At 40.1% G+C, this 12,563-nt stretch overlaps 1 protein-coding gene across 1 annotated transcript in view; it reads left to right on the top strand.

Annotated features, from left to right (window-relative positions):
* Positions 1-12,563, top strand: part of LOC140244259 (fibronectin type-III domain-containing protein 3A-like) — a 174,389-nt gene that overhangs the window by 94,456 nt on the left and 67,370 nt on the right. Inside the window, 3 exon segments of the mRNA XM_072323898.1 lie at positions 1,398-1,460; positions 1,463-1,606; positions 1,609-1,624. Coding sequence (XP_072179999.1) covers positions 1,398-1,460; positions 1,463-1,606; positions 1,609-1,624 — 223 coding nt within the window.

The raw sequence follows: 12,563 nt of genomic DNA, 5'->3' as shown, positions 1-12,563 counted from the left end.
ATATTTGATCATTTGTTATTGCCAAGTGCAGATATGCCTTGTTTCATGTGTTGTTAGAAATTTGACCTGCCTTCTCCAAATTAAAATTTAAATAAAAAAGAAATAGAAGAGGGATAATTGGAATGTTTTTGAAACTCGATGTGCTTGTCTTCAAATTTCTCAGTCTGTGAAGGTGAGTGCAAGCAGACAGATAAACATGCTTGAACTTAAAAGATTTCCTTCATTATCAGTGGGTTTCATATGTGAGAGGACTTTATTGAATGGACTTTCCAACCTGTGTTCCATCAAGCCCTGAAAACAAAATTAATAAAAAAGATAGCAATAAAAACATTTCATATAAAGAATTCCTGACACTGGCTTCCTTTTTTCCTTCTTGTTACAAAGTGTTTGTGTTAAATTTTAGAAAAATACTGCAAAAGTGGATATTTTCGCGAGACTATTTTTTGTGCTTGGCCGGGTAAGAAGAGTTTCACGTGTTTTTAATTCCGCGGAATCAAGACATCAACTACTTGAACATATGGCACTCAGAAATATTCGTGTCCTTTTATTTTCGCGCTAGCTTGTGGTTGCGCGAAATGCGTGAAAATTTTCAACACCGCGAAAATTTCCACTTTTACAGTACTTGTTTCAACCAGTGAATTTAAGTCACATTGATCATCTAACTGAATGGAGTGCCACTCATCAGCGTATGGGCAATTCAAGATGAACACCAATATGTAGGGCAAGAGTTCCTTTTAGTACTGAGATCATATAGAGCTGTCAAGTTGTAGTGATGGTGTAGTATTGGTTGAGGTGAAGATTCAGCCTTCAACTTTTTGCAAGATACTTTAATAGAAACCACTTACTGAAATGTTACACTGCATATGACTCAAAGAGGAATTAGTTTCTGGGATTATACTTTTGTGTCATGTACCCGGATCTAATCTCATAGGACAGTAAACATTTGTTTGATTGTGAGAAAGTCACCTGGGTAGATGGAGACCATTGCCACTTTAATGACAAGAAAGGTTTTCCATGCCTCACAAGAAGACCTCCCTGTGATTATGGATTTGAATCAAGAACCTCCATAGTGTGTGACCACAGAGCTACTGTTTGTTCCTTCTCTCGCAGTTCAGCCAGATAGTCTATACTAAAGTAGAAAATAATGACTAATGTTGATTTTCTCTCATTTTCTTTCTCTCCACTCTCCCCTTTACTATCTGCTGTGTGTGTCTGTCTTCGTTTGTCTGTCTGTCTGTGCGTCTGTCTCTTTCCTTCCCAATCACTTACTCTATTCTCTGATCATATCTTGTTTCTATGTTTCTCTGCCTATTTATATCTCTATTTCACTCTTCTATTTCTGCCTATCCTTTTCATCTTTCCTTTCTTTTATCTTTTCTCTTTTTTTTTGTCAAAAGATCCCCATACCAAAAAGCTGAAGGACCTCTTATCCAGTATCCAGCCACCGGAGGTGGAGCAACCTCGGCGCGCTCGGTGACGGTGAGGTGGTCGATACCTGAGCCCTACCACGTGGGCCAGGGTGACGAAGACCTGTACGAGGACCGGGGGATTGATCCTGCAGCCATCAATTACGAGCTCACCGTTGTGGACAAGTCCAAGAGCAGCAGTCGAAAACCATTCAATGGTAAGTCCAAGTCTCCTATTATCTACCCCTTTGGATCCTAACATGGGCACTACACACTCGATTGATAATTGATTGACAATTTCTCTTTGGTGTCACCTCCCGAGACGTACAGGACAGCTCTCTCTGAAATTATCTGAATTATCATTCATAGGGTACATTTATGCTTTCCTTTTTGGGCCATAACAAGCATTTTGAAACACGATTAATGGAAAACGTGGTTGAGTCCTGACTCACCTTGATATAAATGCTGTTTCAGAGTGCTGAATCAATACGTACAAAAGTGTGTGTTTGCGATCGGCGATTCTCTCTAGTTCACATGTACTGGTGATGCAGAAATGCAAAAATAGACTACCAACCATTCTGAATATGGAGAGAAGAATTATCTGAATTGTGACTATTCCCAGCTGATTTTACTGTACACTCCTATGGGAACTGCTCTTTCTTTCCTACTTTTGAGCCAAATCATCCCTATTTTTCAGTCAGAAATGTTGGGAGGTCTGCAAAAATCTGCAAAAAATTGGGAGGTCTGCAAAAAATTGTAGTGAGCTGAACAGCTCACTACAATAGGGCTTTATAGTTTTCCAACAATGCACATTGCATATTCACGAAATTGGTCCTTACTCACGCTTGAAAGAAATATTATTGCGCATAAACAGTATCTTAGTGAACAGCATTTTGGATCAGCGTGTTTCAAAACCGCCAATTGAGCATAAATGCACCTGTAGCAATAGCCAAAGTTCTTGGTTGTTCACCATTCTTTTGGTTGCTGTGTAGCATTCCCGGTTGCCGTGCCAGTACTTGCCAGCTGGGGAAGATCGAATCATTATTCCTATCTTTCTGGAGAAGATACTGTTAAACCAAAATGTTGTAGCATCAGGTATGCAGAAAACTTGAGTTACAGCCAATAATCTCCTGATCAATGACATCTTCAAACATGTGGCAGCAGAATGTGACCCGGGATCGGTCCTCGAAGGGTTTCACACTTTAGGAAAAACTTGCTTGGAAGTACAGTATGTGTGTGAAACTATGACCCCGTTTACAGTGCGGGGCCGGGCTCGGCCGCGGCTCGGCCACAGCCGAGCCCGGCCTCAATTGCGCGGCGGAGCCTCGCAATTTAGTCCGTTTACACTGCTGGGCTCGGCCGCGCTTTTAATTCAAACCTTTCAATATTTTGTCGTAGTGGCGCTCTGCTTGTAAACAAACGCAATTTGGTATAGCCTGGTTTTCAGACCCTTTGCCAACTGGATTCCGTGGCGACAAAGTCGCCGTTCGGGCAAAGGCCTTTGCCGAAGGAAAAATCCTTTGCAGGACAAAACCACCTTAAACTATACTAGTTTTCCACGTTGAGGGGGTTAATATCGTGAATAGCGAAATAGTACGGGCAGAGGGTCTGGAAGCCAGACTAAAATTGGCCGCACATTTGGCCCAGTTTGCGTTTACACCAAGAAGAGGCCGAGACCACCTCCAGAGCGAGGCCAAATGCGAGGCCAATTTTGGCCTCGCATTTGGCCTTTTGCGCGTTTACACTGAAGCGGGGCTGGGCTCGGCCGCGGCTCGGCCACGGCCGAGCCACGCACTGTAAACGGGGTCTAACGTTTCCAAAAACATTTCTAAACATACTGTAGACACAGCAAGAAGTCTACAGTTTTTGTGATGCAGATTTTGTGGCTTGTCAGGGATATGTGCATATCTCAACATACCTCTAAGGAAGAGAATATGCCGGAATGTGCGTAAACCGTGATCGCAGTGAATATGAGATGAAGTTAAGCTTTACCTTGTCACTTGTGGTGGTTGAAGGTGTCAAACCATTTGGATTACAAATGCATGTACCCACAAAAAGAGCAAAAATTAAATTGGGAAACAACGTAATTCCAGTTTGCTCTGAAACTTCCAAAATCATTTGTCAGCATTAAATCTACATTTGTATTTCTCTAAACCTCTTTACGGCCACATTGTTAGTCAATCTGAAAGGGCTACAGGCAAGTTTACAAGTGTGATCCCATAAAGAATTGTTTCTTCCCCCCTACTAAGAAACTCCCATCAAAGCGATTGTTTCAAGAGAAGTCTTGGGGTCTTGAGAACCGGATGTTGCATGTCTCACCTCCCTGTGGGTGCACAGAAAAGGTTGTCACATGCAAACACTCATAGTGATGAAAAAGCTGTGATATACCTGTAAGAAACGACATTGAAAAAGTTTGTGCCACATTATTTGTTGGCGATGTTTCTTTCATCAGCATGTGAGAAACAACACTGTACAAATGAGGGTTCAGATCATGGAGTCTTTTAAAACTTTATTTTCCCCTTGTATTTATATACCATATACTATTTTTGAACAAATATCTTATATACCATCCCTAGTCTCTAATACATATCAAATTGAAAATATTTCAGTTTTTCAGGCTACATGATCTGAAAGTTTCATAACTTGCTTGAGCTGAAATGGTACATCAATATTTCATGTATAATGCTTAGGAAAAGTCATTATCATTTCTTGTGATGCCTCCCAAGTCTAGGATGTTTATACCTCCTATGAAGATAACGGTTACAGCTTGTTATTCCAAAGGATCGTTATTCCGAAAGCTCTTCAGTCCGAAGATTCGTTATTCCGAATTTCATTTTCGGATTAACAAATCTTCGGAATAATGAACCTTCGGAATAACGCCACAAATGTTTGCATTAACGAACCCTTTTTCATTTTTGGATTAACGAACCACTAGGTATAGGGAATTTGTGTGTTTCGGATTAACGAACTTTCGGAATAACGAACCTTCGGAATAGCGAACCTTCGGAATAGCAAACCTTCGGAATAACGAACCTTTGGAATAACGAACCTTCGGAATAGCAAACCTTCGGAATAATGAACAGCACCGATAGGTAACTGCCTCGCCTGCTTTTAGAAGTGATCAGTTTTGCGGGGTTACATGGAGAGGGGGAGGGGAAAAGTGAGGGGGCCGGAGGAGCTGAGAGATAATGGTGGAGGGTGGATGAAATACAATCAGTTTTGAGTGGAGGCCCTTGCCCCCTACCCTGACAGGTGAGGTTCCCACCGAGCCGTCAGAAGCGTGTCTGCTCCTCAGCTAATGAGGCCGAGAAAGAGAAGGAAGGAGGTCACCCCCACCTCCGCTCCGATGGCGTGCAAAACTGGCCGATAACGCCTCCATGATGTGTGATATGTGATGTGTGTGTCTGCTTGTGTGTCTGAGTACCATCATTGTCGTTAACGACTGCAACATTTCTCCCCGCCGCCGGGGGTTCATCCACAGGGCAGTTGAGTGGACAGGTAAAAAAACAAGATGACTTGGAGGTCATTGCCACAGATTTCATCCCTCAGCTGATATTGGGGGGGGGGGGGGGGGAGTTTGGGGAAACAGTTGCTTTGTCCTGAGGATAACTGCAGATAACTTGAGAGTGGTCATTGCATAGTTGGTAAGTCTCCAAAATTTTGCAGCATGTTCCCTCAATAGACTCTGTTAGCATGAAACTGAATGTTCAACTTGAATCATGTTGTGTTGACATCATACATTGATTGTGTGCTAGGAACAAATTTGAAGGAATTAAACTTCGGGGGGGGGGGGGGGGTGGATTTAATGAAGGAGAGGGTTCAACACCCTTATCTATGAAAGTTTGCAAATATGATTATGTCCCATACAGATGTAAAGATAGTGTAGGTGTTTAGATGTTGGGCTTTGGGTAGTTTGCGATTTTGTGATTTTTATTTGGCTACTTAAACCTGAGCGTTTGTGGGATTAATGAATCAGGTTCAACAACTTATTGTCTATTCATATGAAATGCTCCATTGTGATATTGAGTAATAGTATCAAATTTTCAGTAGTGTTTGATTCCAAAGGACAAAAAGTAAAATATAAGTTTGTAGGTTTATTCCACATTCTCTTATTTCATCTATAGTTATGAAAAGAGATAAGTAATGAGCAGTGTAGTAAAGAATATCTATAGACAGTAATTAGAGATTTGAAAAAAAAAAAAGATGGAAAAAGAGAGGCAAAAAGAGAAGATCCTACAAGGCAGACTGGAGGATGTAAGTACTTGTCCTGCCGAAGAGCAGATGGGATGGGATGTTTTTGAGAGGAGAGATGGAGGGAGGGAGGGAAGGAGAAAGGACTGATCAGAGACATGTGGCATGAAGGAGTGCAGGGGCATGCACCCAGTGACATGGTTAGCAGGGATGGAATAGTTGGAGGGGAGGAATGTTTTCCTGTGTACATAGACTGCGTGCCAGAATGGCAGAGAGCCTGCCGAGCAGCCTAGTCTAGGATTTCAGACTCTTGCGGTGATGATGTAGAGCGGTAATTCCTGTATAATAGCATTTAGCACTGCACGCTGCAATCATACACTCACTTACAGCCAAAAGAGCAAATTGATGCCAACATGCAAGCAAGCAAGGTTTGATATGAGATGCTGTTTGTGAATAACAATCTTTGATTTAACATCTACGCTGCACCGTTTGATGAATGGTTGCAGTTCTGAATGTAATGAAAATGGCACTGAGGTATAGTGTGTGCGCAGAAATAGATGGTCCTCAGTTCAAATCTGAATTAGATTTGGAGACTCAGTAGCATTGGGGGGGGGGGGAGGATATTGGTGGCCCAATTGAATCCATCATTCGCTGCCCATTGGGGTACAGTTGAAAATCATGAGTAGTGCCGATCAGTGAATATGTGCATCAAAGGGTACACTCGTTGGTAATGGTCGACTCCAGTTCAGATTCTTTGACTGTGTGTGTAGTTGCATGCAGGTCAAGTGGTAAAGCTAAACACAATTCGTAACAGGGATTCTGGAATATATCTGAGCCGTGATCCTGCCTTCAGAGCATTGCAGTGCCATTTGTGTGTGTGTATGTCATATGCTCCACAGAAACCAGGGATGGTCGATCATCAAAGTTGTCAGGAAATTAGGGAAATTTCAGTAAGATAGGCAACCCTAATTCATAGTAGAGAGTGAAATAGACAGAGCTATGCACCAGTACTTTCTCAAGTAGAATATTTTAACCCGTTTGTCACCAAAACCATTTGAACCATGAGTCGAATCTGAGGGGAATTGCCCCATTTTGGTGTCAGTGTGTTATGGGCATGCCAGGGCCAACTTCAGCCAGTGAGCAAGTTTTCAGAAAAAAATAGTAATTTTTCTTTTCTATGCAAATATATCTGAACATAATGTACCAGTTTCACAGTCCCCAGTGATGCATTTACTTAGTCACAGGCTTAATAGGCAATTCAATATGTATAAAAATCCTAACCCTTCTCCATTTTATATGCTGTGTAAGTCAATGGGGTGCAGCACATTGTGTTAAGCCTGTAAGCCTGCACAATCTCTGTTAGCTGGCATGACTTTCATAGCAGTAACGTAACAACTGACTGCCTGGGACGTGGGAGAGAGCCATGCATCTGTCTGTTCGTGAATTTCCACCTCTTCCTCTTTTAGCCGGTGGGCCGACTTACGTAGTAACGAGGGATTGTGTGCCATGCACTAATTTCGCAGTCTTATGAAATTACTGGAGTTGGGGGGGGGATGGGAAGTGTACATTGGTTGTGCTAGTCTGCCATCCTCAGACCCTGCCAATGCTGCACTAATGCAAGCGGTTTACTGAGAAGTTAGATTCCGAGTCATAAACTCTTCATTGCCAATCAGAAGTGTCAGGCAGCTGCCACCGATCTATTCTTCAATCCCCCCACCCCCTACCCTTTCCCCTTCTCTTCTGAGAAAAGGAACTCATTGATCCCTCGTTTGCATTGTCGGCTCGCCGGGAGTGTGACTTCGAGAGATGCGCTGCCAGAGGTTTGCCCACAATCATCGCCGACTCCCATAAACTCTGCCGCCATGCAGCCTCACGTTCCGCCCGTCCATGCCCAGCGACCGATCTCTCCGTCATCCCACATTGCAGGCACTTCCGTGACAACATCGCTCACCCCCATTCATGTAACCTCCATCTTTCCATCCAGCCCCTCCTACCTACTCTCTCTTCTGCCCCGCCTCCTTTCTCCATCCAAAGCCAGTGGCACTGAGTTCATCGCAGGACATATTACATACTTGCCAACTAGTAAGATTTTATCAGATTCAGTAAGATTTTTTACGTTAAAAATAGCAAAATCAGCTTTTCTGTCAGAGAAATCAGATTTTTAAAAAATATTTAGATTTACCTTTCATGTGTATTTTCTGAAGATTTGACCGAAAGTAAGATTTTTAACTTCAGTTTGCATATAAAATAAGATTTTTGCAATCCATGAGTAAGATATTTCATCTTGAAATGTTGGCAGGTATGATATTATCAAAAATGCTTCATTTTAACTGTGGTTACCCTTTGTTTTTTCTCTTTTTTTGTTTATTATTGCCATATAAAGTGCTATTTAAGATACTGAAGTAGATGCCAGATTTCCACTCAACATACTGTGTGTGTAGGAACTTTACCCTGTCATGCCTTTTACTGTGCTCTTATTCTTTCATTGTAATGTATTGCTCATCACATTTATACCTGACAGAGGATTTCTGTGACCAAACCAGAATCCAGTGGTTAAAAATGTAACATTAGCACATTGTAAATACATGTACATTATTCCATTATCGCTTTTAATAATGATAATGGTATTATGTTTGTTATTGTTATTATTGTTACTATAAGTCCTGTCATAATTACTATTTATCATTCTTAATATCATAACTATTGTTGTTGCTATTGATATTCTTATTCATCAAGAATGTGATTCTAAAGCTGCAACATGATTTCTTCTTAGCCTTTAATTAATTAATGTGAATTAACTCAGGTACATAGTGCAGATGTTATGTGTGACTTACAGTGTAATCCCTTTATGTATGGGATAATGCCTTCTTCCTTTTTCCTCTGATGTGCCAAAAAGATTTGAATGCATCCAACATACTAAACCTTGATTCATTCTAACTGTCACTTAAAACAAACCATGAATTTTTCTCTGCAATGGAAAGAAATGAAGCACAAGAGAGAAAAAGGAAAAAAAGAAAAATGTACTTTAAAGGTGCATAGTCCCGGTAGTGTAGAGGGCGCTGTTGATGATACTGCCGATCACCATCAGCATTGATACGAATATAGCCGAAGTTGAGCTGTCATCAAGAGTAAAGCGCGTAGGTGTTGCTAAGTAACATTGCCTTCGTTGTCCTCTCTGCGCATCACGCAGTCTGTAGTAATGCCAGGGTACGTGCATATGTGCTTCTTATTATGACATCACAAAAGAAATTTGCTAAAGCTGTCATTCCCCTTTGCCGAATCATGAGTCGAACTGTGATCGGACCACTGACTACAGTGGATCAGACTTCTTCGGACTCGGGGAAGTGGGCCACAGTATAAGCGCCAAAGAGGAGTCGATAGCATAGGTCTCTATAACTTGCGCCCTGCGTCCGCGTACGCATTTGACTAAAACACCAGGACCATGCACCTTTAAGATCCTTTGTAGATGACATAAAATTAAAACCAAACAAACAAGAGATAAATCCATAGAGAAGTCAAATTTTCCTGATTTGATTTTGTGGTGTTTTTGTTCCTGTGCATCTGGTCCATGATATATTGCATCGCAGCCTTTCACTAATAGGGAAACAGTCATGGACAGCCAATAAAGTGTGGTGATGAGGTTGTACCTGTAATTATGTAACATCCGTACATCAGGGCATAAATGTCTGCAGTAAACTTCAGAGTCATTTAAAGAAACGTTCTGACATGATACTTCCATCAGAACCTGATAATTTTGTATCTAGATTAAACAACAGATATAACGACTTCTCAATAATCTCTACTCGTGCTTGGCCTTCAGAACACCTGGTTGGGAAAACCAACCATGAAAATCCCGTACAGAAATATTTTGTGAGTCCTCCTCCCCCTGCATACAGTTACACTCTAAAATTCATTCTGTATTCTAAGAGTGATAAAAAGCTGATGCTTTGATTTGATTGAGATTTAATACAAGCCAGATAAGAGATGAAAGACATAAGTGTTTCTTACTATCTTTAGAAGGAAACAAAGGTCCCCACTGCATGAAAGATTTTCCAGCACTCGGCCATGATTACATTCCTATAATTCTTGGGTACATATCTGCTTGTTTATAACTCATCACTAGCTGAAATCAAGCTGACAATATAGAAATGTTTGGTGAGGGAGCATTTACCCTGAATATTTCACTCTACTGGTTCCTGTCAGCATGAATCGAAACTATCATATCGCCCTTTCTCCTGCGATCATCAAACTATCCAACTTCCAGTTCCAAGGGGTCCTTGAAGCACCCCAGTCCTTTGAAATTTAGTACCCAGTTGTTGAATTGTGCTAATCACAGATTGATCTATAAAGTTTGTTGCTTAAACCATAAACATGCAGGGAAATCCTAATGGCAAATGCTAGCCCTTGTCCAAATAGGAACCATGACAACAAGAAATACACAACTTTGTACATTACCTTGTTATGTGTAGGGGTACCTAAAATAAAGTTCTCTGCAGAGCTGCCAAGCTCCTTGATTCTGAAGGGGCTCCTTGAAAACTTCAATATATCTCTTCATGCCTTAAAAAACCTCACAGATTTGGGGGAATCTTTTTTTTTTTTTTTTGCACTTTTAAAGGGATCGTATAGTTTTGGTTGAGACGTAATTTCAGGTTTCTAACATTTTTTGGTGAGATAATGAGAAACCTCTTATAAATTTTGAAAGAGCATGTAATTCTATGAGGAATTAAACGTTTATTTGATGAAAATTGGTTTTGAAATGGCCGAGATATCCAAAACAGAGCGATTCTAATAAAGTATGGGACCCACACTTTATTATGATCGCTTTGTTTTACTTTGTTTTTGGATGTTTCAGTCATTCCAAAGCCGATTTTCATCAAATAAACTTTGAATTCCTCTTAAAATGGTATGCTCTGTACTATATCATAAGTGTTTTCTTGGTATCTCTCAAAAAATTAAAAGCCCAATTCTCATCTCCACCAATACATCCCTTTAAATGCGTAGAACACACAAGTATCTCCCTGTAGCTTTTTAGAACCTGATATTTATGTGTGAGTGTTGATAATTTGTCACCCTAGATTTTGTTCACATTAATATGTAAAATGTATATTTTATTGTACGTTTAAATTCTAAATTTTAATTTGAAATTTAGATTTGAAATGTAATGTACGTAAACTTTTCATATTGCCTTCTACTATGGTATGACTTGAGTATACTGTATTGTATTTGGGTAAAGATAAGGCTCCTGTGTGGGAATCATGAGCACACCCATGCTACCCTTTGCTTGAAATGAGGCGTCAGTACTGTCACTGTGCAATGCGTGTATCTGTGCCCCTTTAAAGGTCCTGTTTACCTTTGGGAACAGTGATATAAAAAAATTTCAAGATATGACATTTAATGTATGTGTGTAGGTCTGTTGAACCACAAAACATTCTGTCATATAAAATTTTCACGATAAAGCCTAAAATATAAGGAGATGTTTGTATTTTTCTCACTAAACCATAAATGTAGATGGTTTAGTCCGGATACATTTTTAATATGAATATTGTTCACATTTTGTATATTTAACAATCACTCAACGTTGATATTACCGATTTAAATTTTTACAGTGATTGTTTCTATCCCTAGCTCACATTTTAGAACTATTTTAAAGCACTAATGCTGGGTTTTTGTTTCATCTGCAAATGGTCAATTATGCCTTTAAACCTTAAATTTGAGACCATATCAGAGGAAATAGTGTAATTCTTGTGATCAACTGACCAGTTGCTGTCTCTAACAGCAGGAGCTACGGAAACCGACAAATGCCGCAAAATCAAAAGGACATATTTCACAGAGGCCGAAAAAGGACCTCAAAGTCACTCCTTATACCGATTATCAGACCAGAGCGGTGTGCGAGCGCGGGGAATAGCATGATATCGGGCGCTTAAAGGTCACCACTCACCAGTGTGGGCAGCTGTGGGGAGTAATTCTAGCAGGGGGAGCGTGAGATAAAGCCCAGGCATTTTGAAGCGTCATTGTCGATAGCACTCATGTAGTTACGCCATGACATGACAGGCAGTTTATGTGTTTGCGTCAGTCGTTTTGTAGAGTAGCGCCTATCTGGGACTATGACGCTTACGTATTATGCAGTCAGTAATATTAAGGCATTCTTCAAATATTTGCAGTGTTTGTTCTGCATTTCCAGATACAGTAATTTGGCCGTAGTGAGATAAAACAGAAAGTCACGTGTAATGGCATATTTGTGAGGAAACTATGGCAGTGTTTGGTAGTAACGATTATGCAGCAAATATGATTTCCTATGTAGTAATTTTATCTATTGGTTTGTTTGGTAGGTAGCAAACAAAATATTCCCTGTTGGCTGATGTGACTAATTTATGCGATTATGATGGGGCATTTTATATTTTTATGTGTTTTTGTTTTTTTTGGGGGGAGATTTTTTATTTCTTTTATGGGATATTCTGTAACTGTACTTCATTTTTCGATCACTAATACAGGTATATCATGGTGTAATATATCATAGTGTAATACCTTCTACACACATGAACAGTTTATGGATGGGTTGGGGATTCCCCTGGATGAACATGAGCTTTAAAGGCATAATTTACCATTTGCAGATGAAAGCATTAGTGCTTTAAAATAGTTCTAAAATGTGAGTTAGGGATAGAAACAACCACTGTCAAAATTTGAATCCGTATAATCGATGTTAAGTGTTGTTAAATACACGAAATGTGAACAATAGTTATAATAAAAATGTTTCCAGACTAATTGAGAAAAACCCTGATATTTCCTTATATTTTAGGTTTTACTGCAAATATTCCATATGGTAGGATGTTTTATGATACAACAGACCTACACATATGCATCAAATGTGATATCTTGAACATTTTTGAAATCACTGCTCCCAAAGGTAAACTGGACCTTTAATTGCAAAGATTCATGGTATGCTGTGTTCCACATGTGTGGCGGCAT

The sequence above is a fragment of the Diadema setosum genome, chromosome 21 (genome assembly GCF_964275005.1).
Source record: "Diadema setosum chromosome 21, eeDiaSeto1, whole genome shotgun sequence".
Classification (NCBI taxonomy): Eukaryota; Metazoa; Echinodermata; class Echinoidea; order Diadematoida; family Diadematidae; genus Diadema; species Diadema setosum.
The sequence above is the reverse complement of the archived record's forward strand: the minus strand, read 5'-3'. Positions and strand labels throughout refer to the sequence as shown.